Here is a 21,502-nt window from a genome sequence, read left to right on the forward strand (position 1 = left end):
TAACCATGTGTTTATCCATTGCTTGCAGTCATGAACGAACATTTGTTGTACTATTTTGTACTGTTTGTTTATGCTTTGCAAATCATGGCTATGGCAACAAGTGGAATAGAACAGTGCAAAGTACTTTATTTGAATTATTTACAGTTGCACAGTAGCACACACATTTTAGAAGGATGGGTTCAGATTTGTGTCATTTATGGCATGACGGCTTATTACATTTAATGAGACAACATTTTGAAAAATGAATGTAATCTAAATGGGGTGGTTTACTAAATAGGTTTTTAACAAGACCTAAATGGGCTGTCATGGTCCATTCAGGAGCTCATAATTAATCCAGTTTGTTCTGTACCAGCATTGGCTGAAGAAAGAAGCCACAGAGGTGTATGGTATAATTGATACGGATGCAGATCTTCTGTAATGTTCCACTTAATGGAGGTTGAAAATGGGAAAAATCCACTGATTTGACTGTCACCAGGCTCTTATATCTGTGTCTTAGGCATACATAGTCAGTTGAAGCCACTGTGTATATAGAAAACAGGAATTTGTTAGAGTGAACAATAGCAGTGATCAATACAAATAAGATTTAAATCTATGCTGCCAATTATTCCGACCCTTCCTGTCTTTATCCTGTTAATATTCAATATACAGATTAAACTCACCTCAAAAACATTGAGCTTGATAATACCATCTCCATCTCTGTCAAAGGCTCTGAATGCCCCTGTAAGAGAATCAATTTTACTAGCTACAAAGCTGCACCTTAAAATCCTGGTTGCAATGCCTGTGTGAACTGCAAGGTACTTTAGAAAAATAAAAAGCAGAAAAGATCATCAAATGTACACTTACTGAACATTCCCTCGAGTCGCACTAAGCAGCTAATGTAGCTGTCGAAATCCAGCTCCAGATGTTCGTTGGCATATCGCATGCAAATAATGTCATACAGCTGATTGTTGAGTTGAAAACCTGAGGTGCAGTGAAATATCTTAGGTTCTACATAATAAAATGTTTATATTATCAAATGAAAAGTTAAAAAAGATGCCGGCTGCCCAACCTGTTTCAGTAAGAGCATTCCTCATCTCAAAACTGCTGATTGTACTGGATTTGTCTGTGTCAAAACGTGTGAACACCAGCTGAAAATAGTGTAGAGAGAAACAGCATGTCTATGCTTTAACATATGTTGTAATAAAGTGCATTACAAAAGAACATGACTTGGCATGCTTTTTAAAGGTGAAAATAATAGATTACCTTCCACTGTTTAATCTTGTTCCACAAGTGTTTGAACTCTTGCAGGTTTAGGTGGCCTGTTCCGTCAGTCTAAGGTGTTGTGGTTAAGAAACATTTTAGAGCCTTTGTTTGATTATGTGGCATTTTGCTTGTGACAATTAAATAACACAACTATTTGTGACAAATCATCCAGGCCACAAGGGGGTGCCATTAATATGCTTGTAGGAAGTCATTTCAACCTCTGGAGAGGAACCCTCACATGTGGGATGTAGAGACCTTAGTAAGGTCTTCAAGGTCTACAGTCTTCAGTGGTCCTCGTTTTCATTCCTGTCAAAAATGCGCTACCCTAATTAAAGGGATTGTTCACCCAAATTTTGTCATTACTCACCCAGTTCACCCAAAAATGAGAATACTGTCATCATTTACTCACCATCAAATTGTTCCAAACCTGTATGAATTTCTTTGTTCTGCTGAACACAAAGGAAGATATTTGGAAGAATGTTTGTAACCAAGCAGATCTCGCCCCCCATTGACTACCATAGTATTTTTTTCCTACTATAGTCAGTAGAGGGCGAGATCTGCTTGGTTACAAACATTCTTCCAAATATTTTCCTTTGTGTACAGAAGAACAAAGAAATTTGTACAGGTTTGGAACAATTTGATGATGAGTAAATGATGACAGTATTTTCATTTTTGGGTGAACTATCCCTTAAGGCCTATTAAGTTGTTTGTATCTGAAATTGGCCCCCATGTCCTTATTGACTATAGGTGCGTTCACGCGGCCTCGTAATTCCTGTAGTTACAAGATTCTAGCTTGTAAAATGCGTTCACGTCCTCGTAGAAATCGTAATTACAGCTTGTAAGCTGGGAGTTTTCTGAAAGCTCCCACATGTACCACGTGGCCGCTGTACCACCTGACCGCTGTAGATTCATTTAGGCGTTGATAGTGGTGCCATGGAAACGCATAATTCCCAGTCCAAGGACCAAAAGGACGTGAACAGCTCCGAATATAACGTCACGTGTTGCCATTTCAAGATACCGGTAAATACGAGGTGACGTGAACGCAGCTTATTTCCTACTTCAATTCACTAATTACAGTTCACTTGATAGAGTGAATGAAAACGAGTTAGCTAGCCATTCATATGGTACCATTTACAAACCCATTATTGGTTGCCATTTTTTAGTCTTCTTTTCTGTACTATCACTGAGCACCTAGTGGCTCTCCTGTTTCTTTGGTTCTGAAGTGGTGCGTTCACATTAGCAAAATTTCACCAAAATGTAATTGTGCAAAAAAGGTCCATTGCCAGTGGCATAGATACACTATATTGCCAAAAGTATTGGGACACCCCTACAAATCATTGAATTGAGGTGTTCCAATCACTTCCATGGCCACAGGTGTATAAAATCAAGCACCTAGGCAGACTGTTTCTACAAACATTCATGAAAGAATGGGTCGCTCTCAGGAGCTCAGTGAATTCAAGCGTGGTACCGTGATAGGTTGCCACCTGTGCAATAAGTCCATTCGTGAAATTTCCAAACTTCGTGTGGCCTTCAGATTAGCTCAGGAACAGTGCATAGAGAGCTTCATGGAATGGGTTTCCATGGCAAAGCAGCTGCATCCAAACCTTACATCACCAAGTGCAATGCAAAGCATCGGATGCAGTGATGTAAAGCACGCCGCCTCTGGACTCTAGAGCAGTGGAGACATGTTCTCTGGAGTGACGAATCACACTTCTCTGTCTGGCAATCTGATGGACGAGTCTGGGTTTGGCGGTTGCCAGGAGAATGGTACTTGCCTGACTGCATTGTGCCAAGTGTAAAGTTTGGTGGAGGGGGATTATGGTGTGGGGTTGTTTTTCTTGGGCTTGGTCCCTTAGTTCCAGTGAAAGGAACTCTTAATGCTTCAGCATACAAAGACATTTTGGACAATTTCATGCTCCCAACTTTGTGGGAACAGTTTGGGGATGGCCCCTTCCTGTTCCAACATGACTGCCCACCAGTGCACAAAACAAGGTCCATAAAGACATGGATGAGTGAGTTTGGTGTGGAGGAACTTGACTGGCCTGCACAGAGTCCTGACCTCAACCCGACAGAACACCTTTGGGATGAATTAGAGCGGAGACTGTGAGCCAGGCCTTCTCGCCAACATCACTGCCTGACCTCAAAAATTTGCTTCTAGAAGAATGGTCAAAAATTCCCATAAAGACACTCCTAAACCTTGTGGAAAGCCTTCCCAGAAGAGTTGAAGCTGTTATAGCTGCAAAGGGTGGGCCAACTCCATATTAAATCCTACGGATTAAGAATGGGATGTCATTAAAGTTCATGTGGACGTAAAGGCAGGCGTCCCAAAACTTCTGGCAATATAATGTATGTATGAAGCTCCTCTTAGACAGAAGTCACTTTCAAACCAAGCAGCTGTCTATTGGTCAGCGTTGAAGAATTTGCAGTGCTAACATGAACGTAATTGAAAATCTGCACGGGGAGCTTTTTCGCCCTCAAAATTCTGTGTGGGGAACTTTTTCGCCAAACTCACAATCACAATGGAATGACTGGATTTCACCTGCAAAATTTTTCACTGGGCAATGGTAAATGTGACAGCACCTTTACACAAGGAGAACATGCACACATTATTTGCCCATAATGCACAGCAAACCTAATGAAGGATACATCCATGAGTGCAATCATACTTCTGCAGCTCTCCAGACTGAATCCCTCTGTTTTTATCTCTTTATCTGAGGAAATGAAGAAATAGATTATAAATACCCTACAGACAGAGACATATTAGAGAATTAGTAGCAGAAAATAAGATTTCTCTCACGTTTGGCAACCACTCTATTAAGGACAATCCTGAGTTCATTGGCATTAATCTGCATGTCCTGCAAGGAACGAACGCAGTCACAATGAAGTGTGAAGTAAATATGAAGTTAAAACCTGCATTTCCATAATTGTACTCACGTCTCCAGCTATCTGCTGAAAGATGGCTCTGAACTGTTTTTCCTCTTCAGTCTCTTCGTCCTCAACTAGCTACACATGAGAAATTTGAAATAATAAATGTACAACATAATAATTTTGCGAGCATCTATAGTAAAAGTGTGCATATTATATATATATATATATATATATATATATATATAAATAGATAGATAGATAGATAGATAGATATTAACTTTTTTCAAAAAGCAAATCCACTTAAAGGTCCCGTTTTTCGTGGTTTTTTGAAGCTTTGATTGTGTTTATAGTGTGCAATATAACATGTGGTCATGTTTCGCGTGTAAAAAAACACAGTATTTTTCACATAATTTACTTATCTGTATACCGCTGTTTCCACTGTCATAAAAACGGGCTGATGACTTCCTTGTTCTATGAAGTCCCTCCTTCAGAAATACGTAACGAGTTCTGATTGTGCCAGCGGTTCCTGTGTTGTGATTCGACAGCAGTTTAGCGAACCTTGCCCGGAAAAGTCACGCCTCTTACCATAACGTGGAGATGCACGCGCTCAGTGTTATTGTAAACATGTCTTTAATTTTACCCTATCAATTTGAGCCGGAATCAGACCCGGTGATTGGACTGCGGGATGAAAATAACAGCGTTTCGACGACATGGCGACAAACACACTCTACAAACGCAACTCTTGTGTATTCCTGTGGGCGGAGGTTAGTCAAAAAACTGTTTTAGTGACGGCATTAAAGAAGGAAGTAGATGGATGTAGTCCAAACTGGCCGTTCGATGTAGGCGACTTCTGTTAAATAAAATATCTCGCTTGGCATTGAACTTTGAGCTTTAAAATTTAACAGATTTTATTTATACTCTAACAACAACATTACACACTAACTAAAGTTTGAAACATGGGATCACGAAGAACGGGACCTTTAATGTTTGCTTATAAATGATCATTAGACCATAAATTTACCTTTTCCAAGACTGTTGCACTGACAGGTTTGTACTTTTGCACAGTTTTGTGTTGTTATGATTCTGAATGCCATTATGAATTACAGTTTTGACATATTATACTAGCTCATGCTGTGCACATGCTGTTTCTGTTATGACTGAAGCACAACTGAAGATGAAAACAGAGTTGCAAGTCTGCAGCAGTGCAGATAATTAACAGAGCATCACTATGACTCTCCATCTCCTTTTCCATCTTTCTCATCCTTTTTACCATCTGATGTGGGCTGACATAGAATATCGCACAGATGGAACATCTCAGTCTCATTTCCATATTTACCTTGATTTTCTTCTTGATATTATCCATCTGTTTGGTATAAGAAAGTAAAATGTTAGATATAAACATGCTTTTTCATTTCTTTGGTGCTCATAAAAACAAAAAACTTGAGTTTTACTTTATTTTGTTTGGTCGTACTAACACTTGACATAATGATTCATTGATTTGACAGTATGAAATGTGACCTGCATCCCAGTTCAGAGGCTGCATCCTTCGAAAGCCGCATTTCAAGGCTGTCCCAATTTGAAGGCTTCTTCAAATCTGGGCATAAAAAAAGGACACAGCAGATGGATCTTTCGTGGCCTACCCTACCCCAGAATTCATTTCATCACATTACACTATTGAACATTATATTTGTGTTTTTACTTCAATTTTACTTAGCCACACCTTTCATTCTGAAGAAAACAAACATATACATTTTCAAGTTTAATCGGTTTATTAGAAAAAATAATTGCCGCATTATCCTGTAATGAAAAAAAAATCTAAATTAAATATAGCCTACGTTGTTTCTGGATCTAGGCGCTAGGGGCAGAATTCTGCCATCTGCTGGTAAAAGAAAATCCTGTAGGAATTACTTAGATTCTGAAAGTCAATTCTTATAACCCAAACCTCCAAAAAGATCCATTAAACGATATTCGACATAAACAGCAAATAACTTGCATGTGTATGCGCTGATCAGTTCTGTACTGTCTGCACGCGCAGTGTCGGATTTCAGCCGCGCGCGTCGTGCGCGAGTAATTAGAATGCGCGTGAACGCAGCATTTTAAACTTCAACCGTTACGGACGTCCGTTTGAGCTCAGCGCTCGAGAGGACGACGATTAAATTAGTAAGTGAGAAAATTAATATCTCTTACGTTATTTTAATTACATTTGCCTAAATCCTTGATATATTTACACACCTTACATGTTTTTTTCAAGAAGCAAAAAGAAGAAATGTGGGCCGGGCCTGCGCTATTCTCCGCCAGGAGGTTTGTCATTTCTCATTTCTTACATGAATTCCTAAAATCTCTGTTAAAACGGTTGTGGAGAATGTGGACTGATCAATAATGGTGGCCAGAGTTCATGTTATATCCTAATACACTTTTCTTTGTACTGTAGATTGTATTGGACCTAGAAAACGCATAAAACGATGTTTCAGGAGCAGTCAAATCACGTGATCAGCCAAGACCGCAAGAGAAACCCCGAAGAACAAAGAGAAGAGGTGATGAAGATGCTTCTTCTGTGGATATAGCTGTGAGTATTTGGTGTTTGCAGTTATAGCAAACTTTTTTCTGAATTAATTGAAGGCCTAATTTATGCTAAACACTGCATTTGGTTCTTTAAGATGCATTATGAAATGAAGATGAAGAAAAGACCTTCACATAACTGCAATCCAATGACACAAAAAAGTACATTATTTTTACTCACAGTACCAACTTTGGGAAACTTATAAATATGCTAATCTGAAGTGGCTTATATTTGTTTTTCTATTTTCCATGTTTAATGCAATAATTAATAATAATAAATTAATATTTCTGTTTGCACTCTCACTGCAGGGATGGACTCTGGAGTGCAGCATTACTTCAATAAGATGAAAATAACACACTCCTCTATGATTCACATAAGTTTTAAGATGTGATTGTGAGAGATTCCTTTCTGTTTTCTGTTGTACTGTACTCTCCATAAGTCTAATAAAAGTTTTTCTGACTTGCATCTCCATCTTAGGATGTCAAGCCCCCTGAACGCAAAGAGGGTCCGCATCAAAATGGTTTGATTGATTCTGATTGAAAACAGAGATGTCAAAAGTATCTGTTGGCTATCTACTTTTTGTTCAATATGGAGCACCCAAAAGCCAGTTTCTTTCATTCAGCACTATTTAGCCCTTCTCAGTACTGAATTTACCATGGGTCATTTGTTTTTATTGTTTAAATGCTTATCTGAATGTTAAATTATCATTTAACGCTTATGAATTTAAAAACAATTCTACTAGCTAGTAGCTAGTCTTTTAGTTCATTTTTTTTTAGAAACATTTATTTATGTTAACTCTTCTAACTATTGCTCTATGAATTGCAGTGTGTTTTATGTTGCTTGTGTCATTGTAAATGCTAATAAAAATGTCTTAAATTATTACATATTATGTTTATGTGTTATGCCTATGGGTATTTAAGTTTTTCTAGTGATAAAGTAACTATATAAGCAGGTTAATTCATAAAATTTAATTAAAATAAATTAAAAACTAAATCAATAAAATTAACCCCTAAAAGGTTCTATATAGAACCTTTTTTTCTGGCAATAAAGGGTTCTTTTGATTGAACCCTTAAAAAGGGTTCTATATAGAACCTTTTAGGGGTTCCATATATGTAGCGCCTGATAGAACCTTTTTTGGTTCTATATAGAACCTTTTCTTCTAAGAGTATACTGTATTTAGACAGGTTGTAAACCCTGTTATGTTTTCAAACTGTTTAAAACAACTTTCAAAAAAGTCCAGTACAAACGTTACTGGCACTCATCAACGGCAACGGTCACAGTTGCTAGGTGACAAGAACAATCTTCTATAGGCTAGACCGTCCCATTTACAAACGCTCATTCAGAATTTCGCCACCTTCGAAGGATTGGCCATTGAGGTCCTTCAAAGGATGCAGCCTCTGAATTGTGACAAAGCTATTTCATGAGCTGCCACAGAACATGACAGACAGACAGAGACAGGTGTTGACTCACCACAGGCTCTGCCTCAATCTCTGCATCTATAACCCTGAGAGAAAACATGCAGCTGTCAGCCAAATACATTTACAAGGTCCATTTACAGGTCAAAGGGTTCTTTAAAACATATTCGACTGTAAGAAAAGGGCTTAAATATGAAAAATTTTCAATAAAAATTCATTAACAGACATTATATAATGCTTAACAGATAAGTGCTGCATGTACATTCACACACACACACACATATATATATATATATATATATATATATATATATATATATAAGTTCATTTATATGAAGCATAAATTCAAAAGGTTTGGGGTCGGTAAGATGCATTAAATTAATCAAAAGTGACAGCAAAGACATTTATAATGTTACTGTTACTTGTCATGTTTGATGGTTTCTACAAAAATATTAAGCAGCACTGCTTTTTAAAACATTGAAAAAAATAAGAAATGTTTCTTGAGCACCAAATCAGCATATTATTTCTGTAGGATCATGTGACACTGAAAACTTGATTAAAGGTGCTACAGAGGATCTTTTCGTCGACTGAGAAACCAAAGACTGTTAGTGAGTTTTTGAAATGAGTTCATGCGTAAGAACAACCCCCCTCCTTCACAGCTCATTTCGAGGGAACGCCTCCCAAAACTCGTGCACGAGTATTGGAACACGAGTGTTTACCACCGGCATTCACTGTGTCGTGTTAGTGGATTCATTATGTCGGACTCACCGCAGGTAACTCATAATCTCATCAGTTGTTACTCCTGACAAAAACGTTGCATGCTGTGGAGTGTGGAAAGTTACTGGAGCGCGCACGTCTCTCACAAGGAACGTCACGGCAGTGATTGACAAGCCAGAGGGCCAATCATTTACGCGATGATCGCGTAAACGTTTGGCTGATGTTTTTAAGGCCCTACCTCGTGCACAGATGATGTATACTAATATTATTTCATTCAGTGCACCTAATAAATAGTCTTTTATCAGTTAGTAAAGACAGTTTCAAGTAATATTGCAAAAATGTATAAAACAAAACATCCTCTGTAGCACCTTTAATAGCTGCTGAAAATCTTCATATAATAATAATAATAATATACAAAATATATATAGAATTTTTATGACAACATGATGATACTATCTGTTAACATATTAGTTAATGCTGTTATAACAACTCATTATAATGACTGATATTTCATAATCGGACAGAAATTCAGTGTTGACACTCACTCTGAGGTGCTCCAGTTCTCAGAAAAGACTCTGAGCAGAAACTCGCTCTCCTTGTGGGGATCGAAGGTGGATGGAATGATGACATACTCGCCCGGTTTCAGGCAAAAACGTTCTGTCACCTCACGTATGTTGACATAAGACTTGCAGCGAGCCGTGGAAGCATTATAAAGGAAGAAATCCTTTGGCAGCTGTTGTTGGCTACCCCTCATCTAAAATGATAGCAGATAGAACCCATGTAGTTAGACAGATAGAACATTTCAAGACAAAAAAAGTTGTTGTTTTTTGTGATGTATGACTTTAGACAAGCTACAATTAATGTGAATTAATAGGGTGACCTGCTAAAATAAATAAATGGAAAATTTAGGGTTGCTATGCTGTTTTTTTTTTTTTACTAATAATCTAGTTGTTCATTATAATTTCTAGCCTGGCCAATTTAAAAAAATAAATTTTTTAAAGGTGCCCAAGAATGCTTTTTCACAAGATGTAATATAAGTCTAAGGTGTCTCCTGAATGTGTCTGTGAAGTTTCAGCTCAAAATACCCCATAGATTTTTTTTAATTAATTTTTTTAACTGCCTATTTTGGGGCATCATTAACTATGCACTGATTTTTTCAGCGCGCCGCCCCAAATATCACTAAAATATCATGCTATCATGGATCATGTCAGTTATTATTGCTCCATCTGCCATTTTCGCTTTTGTTCTTGCTTACCTAGTCTGTTGATTCACCTGTGTAGATCCAGACGTTACTGGCTGCCCTTGTAATGCCTTTCATAATGTTGGGAACATGGGCTGGCATATGCAAATATTGGGGCGTACACCCCGACTGTTACGTAACAGTCGGTGTTATGTTGAGATCCGCATGTTTTCTGGAAGTCTTTTAAACGAATGAGATTTACATAAGAAAGAGAAAGCAATGGAGTTTGAAACTCAACGTGTGTCTTTTCCATGTACTGAACTCTTGTTATTCAACTATGCCAAGGTAAATTCAAATTTTGAATCTAGGGCACCTAGATTCCAGACCTTGAAATCACAATTTTCAAAATTCCCTAATATTTACAGGTTTTCTATGACCAACTACATCATGGTATCATCAGTGTGGTCTCTTCATGATGTAGTCATACCTCCTTAGGAACCTGTGAAAGGAAAACAAAATGAATCAGCAACAAAGATAATTCATTTGAAAAAATCATACACAAAATATCATACACTTTGACTCATATGATTTTAGCTTATTAATCTGCTAATAAATACATACCATTTAGCCATTCAAATTGATTACATATGTACCATGCTGAAATGTTCTTATTAATACTGAAAGGTTGTTTGAGCGCACCTCATAGATGGCGAACCCAATGTTGTGCAGGGCGGCACCTGCGCAGCGCTCTTTTCTTCTGCCCTTCTGCATTAGTGCCACCACCACCGTGCAGGTCTTCTCTTTAACGTCTGCGTCCACAAGAACCAGGCGGTACTGAGGGTTTGTCCAGTATGTGTCTGTAACAAAATGGACAGAATAATATATACATATACAGTGCCCTCCACAATTATTGGCACCCTTAGTATTATGAACAAAAGCAGCTGTGAAAATAAATCTGCATTGTTTATCCTTTTGATCTTTCATTCAAAAAATAACCTTTCATTGAAGAAAAAAATTGAAAGGGGGGGGGGGTCACATTATGAAATAAATGTTTTTCTCCAAAACACGTTGGCCACAATTATTGGCACCCTTGTATTCAAAACGTTTTGCAACCTCCTTTTGCCAAGAGAACAGCTCTGAGTCTTCACCTATAATGCCTGATGAGTTTGAAGAACACCTGACAAGAAATCAGAGACCATTCCTCCATACAGAATCTCTCCAGATCCTTCAGATTCCAGCTCCATGTTGGTGCTTCTTCTCTTCAGTTCACTCCACTCATTTTCTTTAGGGTTCAGGTCAGGGGACTGAGATGGCCATGGCAGAAGTTTCATTTTGTGCTCAGTGACACATTTTTGTGTTGGTTTTGATGTTTGTTTTGGATCATTGTCCTGATGGAAGATCCAACCATGGCCCATTATTGGATTTCTAGCAGAAGCGGTCAGGTTTTGATTTTTTATCTGTTGGTATTTGATAGAATCCATGATACCATGAATCTGAACAAGATGTCCAGGACCTCCAGCATAAAAATAGGCCCACAACATTAAAGATCCAGCAGTAGATTTAACCGTGGGCATGGGGTGTGCACCAAACCCATCTGGTGAGTTTGCTGCCAAAAAGCTCTTTTTTTAGTTTCATCTGACCATAGAAGCCGGTCCTGTTTGAAGTTCTAGTCGTGTCTGACAACTGAATATGCTGGAGATTGTTTCTGGATGAGAGCAGAGGATTTTTCTTGAAACCCTCCTGAACAACTTGTGGGGATGTAGGTGCTGTTTGATCATTTTTTTAGGCTTTCTGAGACTCAACTAATCTCTGCAGTTCTCCAGCTGTGATCCTAGGAGAGTCTTTGTCCACTCAAATTTTCCTCCTCAGTGTGCATTAAGACGATTTAGACACACGTCCTCTTCCAGGCAGATTTGTAACATCTTTAGTTGATTGGAACTTCTTAATTATTGCCCTGATGGTGGAAATGGGGATTTTCAATGTTTTAGGTATTTTCTTACATCCACTTTCTACTTTGTGAAGCTCAACAATCTTTTGCTGCACATCAGAACTATATTCTTTGGTTTTACTCATTGTGATGAATGATTACGGGAATTTGGCCTTTGTGTTTCCTCATGTTTATACTCCTGTGGAACAGGAAGTCATGGCTGGACAATTTCATGTTCATGATCACCCTGGTGTGCTAAAAAAAAAATGTAAATATGAATGGGAATATACTTCAGAGATATTTTACTCATAAGAATTCTAGGGGTGCCAATAATTGTGGCCAACGTGTATCGGAGAAAAACATTTATTTCATAATGTGAGTTTCCCCCCCACTTTCAACTGTTTTCCTTCAATGAAAGGTTAGAATTTTGTGAATTTTTTGAATGAAAGATCAAAAGGATAAACAATGCAGATTTATTTTCACATCCACCTTTGCTCATATTTACTAAGGGTGCCAATAATTGTGGAGGGCACTGTATAGGCCATATATCCATCAGCAATATCAATATTGTTATGTAAGTGGCTTTTAGAACCATCTCACATTATTTATCATGAGTCTACAATGTTGCAAGATCATACTAGATACCAGGAAAGTTTCTGCAGCCACCGGCAGAGCAACCTTTCACCCATCGGCCCTCGTGTATGGATACATTCCACTTGAGCATACGGTCATCCTCAAGAGTGTCTGGGGTCAGATTACAGATCTCCAGTTTGGTGAAGTTCTTCTGAAACTCTTCAAAGCACATCCTTGCATGATGAGAAATGAGCAAAATTATAAAAGAGACCAGCTTCCATTTATGAGTATTAAATGAAGCGTAATACAGTTTGAAGCATAAGCGACTGTTTGAGGTTTTCTGGAAGCCTTATGGTCTCATGAAGCTGTGAAGGTACTAACCAGAACTCCCCTTGCTCCGTAGGCCGGAGTCTCTCCTTGTCTTGCTCAGATTTGGCGAGCGCAGCCCAGTCATTAGACTTACAGGCGGGAGGGGGGGCAACTCCCCAGGGATCTCGTATACGAACCAGACGGATCATTAGGTCTTTACCATCCTTACGTTTACCCTGTGAATGAGGTTTTAGCTACTGCATTGAAATATGTTGCTGATATACAGTACTGTGCAAAAGTCTTAGGCCACCACCAGCTTTGTTGGTTTAGCAATGTTTTAATGACCATCCATATTTATTTTTCAGTCTCTTTATTACGATACAAACAGAAAATAAAGGAAATATGTACACAAAATGATAAAATCTGAACAAAATGGCTTCTATAAGCAAAAATCAGTATTTAGTGTGACCTCCTGGACTTCTTCCAGTTTCTCAAAGAAGAAACTTCTCATCAGATTTTGAAAGTTTTCTTGGCCTTCCAGTCCTTTTCCATTCTATTTAGGTTTAAGAGAGCCAGGTTCCTTGTGCAAGTGTAAGGGGAGGTCAATAAATACTTGCCACTTTAGACTATAAAAGCTGTTTTTATTCTGAATTTATGTTTTTTTTTTTAATACTGCATTCAATTTTACTGTACTTTCTGGTTATATTCTAATAAAGAGAGAAATAATTTTATATGGTCATTATATCATTGCTAAAACAACATGTAATGGTGGCCTAAGACTTTTGCACAGTACTTTATGCCATGACTGTGTACTTGTTCTGTATTTAGATGTGACAGATACAAATGCTCATGTACATGACAAACCCACCTGCTCAACTCCAGTGACTGAATACGCATGGCCTCTCACGAGTCCAGATGCAGTTTTAGTCCTTTGAGCAGTTGGGACCAAAGTCTGTGCAAGAGATTCAAAATATAATGGAATATTACATTCATGTCACACTAATGCAGCAGTTTTTATTAAAATGTTGGTTGCACTTTATTTTACAGTATGTGCACTTACATGTGCTTAACTAAGAAATTACTGGGTAACATAAGGTAACTACATGGGTTAAGGTTAGATTTAGTGGTAGGTTCAGGGTTATTACCTAGTTATTACCCAGTTATTGCAATTACTATAATAAGTACATAATATGTATGTTACAGGACTGTAAAATAAAGTGCTACCATACTGTGACAAGCAGGGCAAGGCCTAGAGCCATGGGAATGGAGCAAGACTGGTGTTGCACATATATGTGATGCTCGCGCCACCGGCCTCACTCCATTCCCATAGCTCTAGGCCTTGCCCTGCTTGTCACATATACCTACATTATTAATATCCACCAAGAGGATTGTGATTATGCGTTATAGTGCAATAATTTTAAATACAATACTGCCAGTGTATATCCGTCAACAAAAATAGTTCCGCATTTGCGAACATACCATAGTAGAGTTTCGTTCCTGAATGAATCATTGTATTTGAACGAATTGGTTGAATGAATGATTCAGTGACTCACTCATAAAGACAGTGGCTGCATCTAAAAATCTCAAACTTCCCTATTATATAGTAGATGAAAAACAAGTATGTCCAAATTCACAGTACTCTATAGTCGAAAAGTCCAAGGATGACCTACTACTTCCAGTGAGATTATGAAGTGCACATTTAGTGGACACTTTACTATCTCATGGGGCCACAAGAGAGTATTTGAATGGCAGTGAAGCAACACAACTGATGCTGATAGGTCTCATGACTGACAACATTTCAGACACAGTCTTGTTTCCTTCCTAAATGAATCATTCTATCAAGTCAAGTCACCTTTATTTATATAGCGCTTTTTACAACGCAGATTGTGTCAAAGCAGCTTTACAGTGATAACTGGTATATAATTTGGCTGCACAGCAGCTCTTAAAGAATAGTGTCAATGCAGGCAGATCAAAGCACTGTTGAATAAATGTCAAGAATACTGTTGAATATCAAATGTCAAGTCAAATGTCAAGTGTATTTGTTCTATCTGAGCAAATCATTTGAGTGAAGGATTCAATGACAGTGACATCTATTGGCATACTGATGTAACCTGCAGAAAGAGTCACTGACAAATTTCCACCTTTAATGCATAGACTGACAGACTGTCTGAAATGCAAGTGGTGCTCACTGCAGGACCAAATGACGTCCAGCTCCCCCGTCTCTGGACGTCATGGGTGGACTTTGACCTGGTCCAGCTCCACCTCAGTGGACCTAATGGGTCGACCTAATTAGGTTTAGTTATTGTGTTATGGGTAGGGTTAGGGTGTGGCTGAACCTTCAAACTCCATTATGTCCAGAGAGGGGGAGCTGGACATCAAGCTCCACCTTTTGTCTCTGCAGTGAGGAACCTCACCTGAAATGCACAAACACATGCTGAATTTAGAACTGCATACTAGCATACTACTTCTACTAGTATACTAGTAGTATACTAGTATGAGGTTCCGAATTCAGCATCAGTGGAGTGTGTAACAATAAGCTCAATTGTTAGTACATTTTAGACACAGCACACACAACAAAGTGTCAGCTATATTTATCAGCTGTTTTTTTTAAACCTAACAGCATCTAGTACGTTTGGAATAGAATGAAGCCTACATCTATGGCACAGCCCATGAGGGACCCTCTCTTCAGAGCCTTCTTCATGATGTTGTACAATTCCTTCGGGGCCTCTGTAATCTCATAGAACTCAGTTACTCCTCCAGTGAAGTCCTCCATGGCCTCCAGTGAGTTTCCACCCTTTAAAGCTTCATAAGAGCCATGTAACCTGGGAAACAGAAGTCAAAGCAACACATTTAGCACCCTGGTCTGATTTTTGACACAAGAAAATGATTTCTAGAAGAGCTTAAATATCATGACAAAGTATGGTGTTATTGATGAAAAAATTAAATCAATAAATTAAGATGTTTAACTTACTTTGCATATGCCTTCTCCAAAAGAGCACTCCAAAATTCATTCTTCTGTCCAGACCTGGTGAACACCAACTGGTTTTTGTGTGTGGGAAGTCGATCATCTACAATCACATCCACCCACTCACCATAGCGCCAGAACTAGAAGAATAAATGGTGTTTTAAATAGTTGAGCTTGTGCTTCATTCATCAGAGAGAAATGTTTATGTATCAAAAACTACAACCTGAATTCCAGAAATGTTGGGACGTTTTTTAAATTTGAATAAAATTAAAAATTAAAGACTTTCAAATCACATGAGCCAATATTTTATTCACAATAGAACATAGATAACATAAATGTTTAAACTGAGAAATTGTGCAATTTTATGCACAAAATGTGCTCATTTCAAATCTGACGCCTGCTCCAATTATTAAAAATAGTTGGGACGGGGGCATGTTTACCATGGTGTAGCATCTCCTCTTCTTTTCAAAACAGTGTGAAGACGTCTGGGCATCAAGGTTATTTCTGGAGTTTTGGTGTTGAAATTTGGTCCCCTTCTTGCCTGATATAGGTTTCCAGCTGCTGAAGAGTTTGTGGTCATCTTTGACGTATTTTTCTCTTTAGGTGAAAGCTCTGGACTGCAGGCAGGCCAATTCCACACCCGGACTCTTCTATGACGAAGCCTGTACACAAGGCCTTCCCTGAAGTAGACGTTGTCTGGATGGGAGCATATGTTGCTCTTAAAACTTTATATACCTTTCAGCATTCATAGTGCCTTCCAAAACATGCGAGTTGCCCATATCGTATGCACTTAGGCACACTTATACCATCTGAGATGCTGGCTTTTGAACTGAATGCTGATAACACGCTGGAATGTCTCCCTCCTCTTTAGCCCGGAGGACACAGTGTCTGTGATTTCCAACAAGAAAGTCAAATTTGGACTTGTCTGACCATAGAACACTTTTCCACTTTGAACAGTCCATTTTAAATGAGCTTTGGCCCACAGGACATGAAAGGCGCTTCTGGACCATGTTCACATATGGCTTTCTTTTTGCATGATAGAGCTTTAGTTGGCATCTGCAGATGGCACGGCGGATTACGTTTACCGACAGTGGTTTCTGGAAGTATTCCTGGGCCCATTTAGTAATGTCTATGACACAATTATGCCAATGAGTGATGCAGTGTCGTCTGAGGGCCCGAAGACCATGGGCATCCAATAAAGGTCTTCGGCCTTTTCCCTTAAGCACAGAGATTTCTCCAGTTTCTCTGAATCTTTTGATGATGTTATGCACTGTAGATGATGAGATTTGCAAAGCCTTTGCAATTTGGCATTGAGTAACATTGTTTTTAAAGTATTCCACAATCTTTTTATGCACTCTTTCACAGCTCTGCCCATCTTTACTTCTGAAAGACTCTGCCTCTCTAAGACATCCCTTTTATAGCTAATCATGTTACAGACCTAATATCAATTAACTTAATTAGTTGCTTGATGTCCTCCCATCTGATACTTTAAAAAATGTCTTGCTTTTTCAGCCATTTGTTGTTGTTTTCAGACCTGTAGCAGGCATCAAATTTGAAATGATCTCATTTAGTGGATAAAAGTGTAAAATGTCTATTTAAACATTTGTTATGTTATCTATGTTCTGTTGTGAATAAAATTTTGGCTCATGTGATTTGAAAGTCTTTTAGTTTTCATTTTATTCAAATTTAAAAAACATCCCAGTATTTCCGGAATTCGGGTTGTATATCTGAAAAACAGGACGGTCCAGTTTAGATGCCCATACCTGGAAATGAAAAATGCCAGCATAGTTTTCAGAGAAACTCTGGTCATGGGGAACCACCCTCTTCAGGACTATATCATTCAGGGTCAGGCAAGCTATAGCAGCCAACAGCCAGCAGTCTCCTGCAGGTGTTAATGGATCACTGGATGTAAGGTTTTACTAAAACCTACTAAAATCTTTTATAAAAAAAAAATATTTGAAATTTTATTTTGAACATAGAAATGTATGTATATTCTGTGCACTCAACTAAAATGAGGTCATGAAACTGCATGCACAATAATTCTAATACAATTTGAAAAATGGTAGTTTTAGAATGGAGATAAATAATTAAATAATGCAGTATTACTCATGGAAAATTCAAAGATTTTAAGTTTAAACAAAACCTGCACTGCAAACCCTTTGCGTGTATGAAACTGTACACTGTACAGGTGCAGAAATAAATGTCTTTACTCTATGCGCCTCATGCATTCACAGGATGCCTCTGTGGAACACAGCACCACAACATGGATACCGCAGCGGACACTTTATTAATTTCTTCAAGCCTTCAGAGTCACGCAACCGATCTATTTTTTCAAAAGAGTGTTTGAATATGTTGAGAGGTGAGGAAATGGGCAGCATCCCTGTATGCAGGTCACAAGCTGAGGCTATCTTTGGTGACACTGCCACACTTCAAACAGAAAATGTTCAACTTTGGATCTCATTAAAATCAGGATCACAAACACCACCCCCTTTCAAAAGTTGTCCCAAATGGAACCCTAAGGTCCTGTCCCAAATGACACATTTCATGTTCACTTGCAGACTTGCCCCATGCTTGTGTCCATTAAGTCTACAAGAGTGTCCCATTTGTCATTTTAGGTTTCAGAGGGGCCCTCACAATCTTAGAACTTTGGTGACATAATGCCGCTTTGACTGCTGGGTAGAAGACTTCTGCAGAGCTTGTAGAGGGCTTGCGGGTGTGGCAAAAGTGTGAATCGATGGTGCGTATTGGCCACAAAGGGGGCACTTGCAAGCACCCTTCTGAAACCTAAAATGACAAATGGGACACCCTATGACAGGGTTCCTCAAATCTAGCCCATATAGAGTTTAGTTCTGAACAAGTTAGTCAAGGTCTTCAGAGTTACTAGAAAATTGCAGGTAAGTGAGTTTGATCATGGTTTGAACTCTGCAGGACAGTGGTCCTCCAGGACTGGATTTGAGGAACCCTACCCTACGGTCTTGACTTAACAGACACATGCACATGGTGGACATTATAAGTCCACAAGACAGCAAGTGCACATGAAGCGTTCCATTTGGGACAGGGCCTCCCTCTTCAACTCAGACCACTTCAGCTGTGTACGTCCATCACGGTGTCTCACTATTTAATAACAGTACGCCAGATACGGTTTGTCTGTGTATCTCAGATGTAATTAAGTACATTTGAACCCCAGTGACTTTTGACCCTGATGACCAGAGCAAGAGAACAGCTTGAGGTAGCACAATATTACCATTTCAGTTATCGGCCAGTATTACAGAGTTTTTAATGATCTGTATAGTAGATATTGGATATTTAATTGTTCTTGCTAATTTCCCATATATTACATTTACATTTGGTGTCATCTAATGGTCACTTAAAAAGTGAATCTTTAAAAACACAATAATAACACTGCTAAATGTAATCTTTAGCAAATTTATGTGTATGAATTTTTTATACATAATGTTGTGATGCCTAAACTCATGTAGCATTTAAATCTATTTTAGTTTTTTAATTATTTGTAGATTAAATATAATTGTAATATTACCCATTTATCAGTTATCAGCCATGACAAATAATTAACTGTTTATTGGTATCCTTCTTAATTTTAATATTGGTTAATCCTCAGATACATTATGTATTTTTATGTATTTAGATAGAATGTCATATGTTGGCACTTTCATACCCAGATCTCCTTGGCAGATATCCGTCCTATTGGCTCCCCCAAGAATGAACTGTGGATTGTTACAAATTTCCTGTTTATGGAAAAGAGACACATACTTACAGTTATCATAATCAAATTTATATCATAGTTGTATTGTTAGACCTCTTCTGGCAAAAAGGATATGACTGTATATGTGAAGATCTCAGCACCACCACAGAAATACAGCAGCTGTCTTGGGTCATAAAGTTTGCTGACCGGAACTTTGCTACTTCATTTTTATGAGCTGCATCTCAAAGGACGTCAGGGCAGGATCATGTACAGTATGTAAGTCACATTCTTCTACTCATTATTTTTAAAGTGTCAGTATTTTCTTTTCAAAGCACTGTCCAAAAATTGTTTTAATGACCTAGCAAAGGCTTTGCAGACATATAAGACCACATTCAGTAACCTGATTCTCTGAAGCAGTATCATCAAGCAAAGCTAGTAAATGTATATGTCACACTTCAATCAAAACAAATAGTCAAGTTTTTATAAGTTACATGAGATAGACAAAAATCACTACATACACCACGTTCCAAATTATTATGCAAGTCACATATCAGTAAGATTTCAGTACAATAAACATTCAGATTTTAGTTTTTCTAAGAAAATGTTTGTTTGTTTATTTATCCATGTCCTTTTAGATAACTGGTATCAATCTCAAACAAAATAATTTGCCAGGTCTATGGAAACCCTACTTAGAGGTTGTTCCACATTATTAAGCAAGTCACAGTTCTTATGCAATATGGGGAGGAAGAAAGATCTTTTTGAAGATGAAAAGTATGAAATGGTGCAATGTTGTGCAAAAGGCATGAAAACAACTGCGAAAAAACGCAGCCATCTATTCAACACACACGCTACAGGAACACTGCCACATTCTCATGGCATGCCTGCAAGAAATATCTTATCTCATGCCTCAGCCTATTCAGATAGAAGTTGAAAACAAATGTAAACTCCTTTGTTGATTAGGTAAGTGAAACCAACTGAAAAATGAATATACTTAATCAATACTTAATCAATTAATCAATAGTCAGTCAATATAGGAGTACCTACTTTAATGGAGATGGTAATATAAGGAAATAAAGTGACATTCCAACTTATTTAAGCACCTCACAAATAAAAGGCAAAAATAAAATGTTATAAAATAATATTTAAAAAATACAAAATTAATTAAATCATATTAAAATTAAATTAAGTTTTAATAAGCAAAAAAACCATACATACCTGGAAATGCAGAAATTATATTATCCAAACAACATCTCTGTCCTATGGTGCAATGCAGTTGATCTCATGCATACTGCCACCTTACGGCAAGTCACTCACCGATGGGCGCTTCCATTCAAGCTTTAGTGGGAACTTTTCACTGAAAAAGAGAGAGGAGTCCTGGGCCGGGAACAGGGGGTCTTCAAACAGCACTCTTTTGCGTACATATTTGTCTTTGAGCTCCTGAAATTCCTTAAGCCGCCTGGCATCTTTAACAGCCTCATTACGGCTCAGAATGGCTGAATAAATGTTTCCAGGGGTAGTAAAACCGCTGCCCACAGTCTGTGGAGCAGCTTCAGTAAGCTGGACAGATGTTTCAGAGAACTTCTGCTCTTCTGCCATATTGCTCTTTGAAGAGAGATGCCAAAGGACCGATGAATGAATATGAAGTTTAGTATCAGTATCCGAGGTAGCTCAGTTTTCTCAGCTTAGTCCTTGTTTAACTCCTCAGTTCCTTTATATTCTGGAGGAGGCACTCCCCTGGCCATGTACACAAATAAAGTCACGATAAGGCAAATGTTCCACACCGGTTCACACACATGCTCGCATATGCTTGCATACACACATACACCCACCCAACTTTCCCCCGTTCCTCTTAGAAGCTAACTCTATTTATAGGCCTCCTACAGGGACTTGAGGGTTTCTCTCTTTCTGCCTGTCTAATGGGGGCATGATTCCCAGCTGGTGACCTCAGACATTTCCAATGTGGATAATGGGAATAACAGAGGTCCAGTCAAAGATTTGAAAAGTAAAACCCAGGAACATTATAACAAAAAAGCATCCAAATTC

General features: G+C 38.3%; 1 protein-coding gene and 1 long non-coding RNA gene across 5 annotated transcripts; one reads left to right on the plus strand and one right to left on the minus strand.

The window, feature by feature from the left end:
• Positions 1–106: 106 nt before the first annotated feature.
• capn3b (calpain 3b) lies at positions 107–21,456 on the minus strand. 4 transcript variants are annotated; one of them, XM_048206439.1, is made up of 21 exons: positions 20,774–21,456; positions 19,433–19,502; positions 17,520–17,638; positions 15,763–15,896; positions 15,445–15,613; positions 13,660–13,743; positions 12,864–13,027; positions 12,555–12,715; positions 10,682–10,839; positions 10,470–10,481; positions 9,348–9,556; positions 8,141–8,174; positions 5,447–5,473; positions 4,177–4,245; positions 4,040–4,097; positions 3,889–3,953; positions 1,243–1,311; positions 1,049–1,127; positions 844–960; positions 660–718; positions 107–519 (listed from the first exon to the last, which is right to left on the minus strand). In XM_048206439.1, the coding sequence occupies exons 1-21, from the start codon at positions 21,053–21,055 to the stop codon at positions 493–495; spliced, it is 2,166 nt and encodes a 721-aa protein (XP_048062396.1). In that variant the 5' UTR covers positions 21,056–21,456; the 3' UTR covers positions 107–492. The 4 variants fall into 4 exon arrangements, with proteins under 4 accessions (XP_048062396.1, XP_048062397.1, XP_048062399.1 ...); XM_048206440.1 differs by lacking the exons at positions 8,141–8,174; positions 9,348–9,556; positions 10,470–10,481; ... (7 more) ...; positions 19,433–19,502; positions 20,774–21,456 and adding an exon at positions 5,629–5,704; XM_048206442.1 differs by lacking the exons at positions 5,447–5,473; positions 8,141–8,174; positions 9,348–9,556; ... (8 more) ...; positions 19,433–19,502; positions 20,774–21,456 and adding an exon at positions 4,526–4,548.
• On the plus strand, positions 6,001–7,511 carry LOC125277883. Its single transcript, XR_007187010.1, has 4 exons — positions 6,001–6,270; positions 6,362–6,411; positions 6,542–6,676; positions 6,768–7,511. It is a non-coding gene; the product is annotated as an uncharacterized LOC125277883 (long non-coding RNA).
• Positions 21,457–21,502: the final 46 nt, after the last annotated feature.

Source organism: Megalobrama amblycephala, linkage group LG11 (assembly GCF_018812025.1).
Source record: "Megalobrama amblycephala isolate DHTTF-2021 linkage group LG11, ASM1881202v1, whole genome shotgun sequence".
In the NCBI taxonomy this organism is placed as follows: Eukaryota; Metazoa; Chordata; class Actinopteri; order Cypriniformes; family Xenocyprididae; genus Megalobrama; species Megalobrama amblycephala.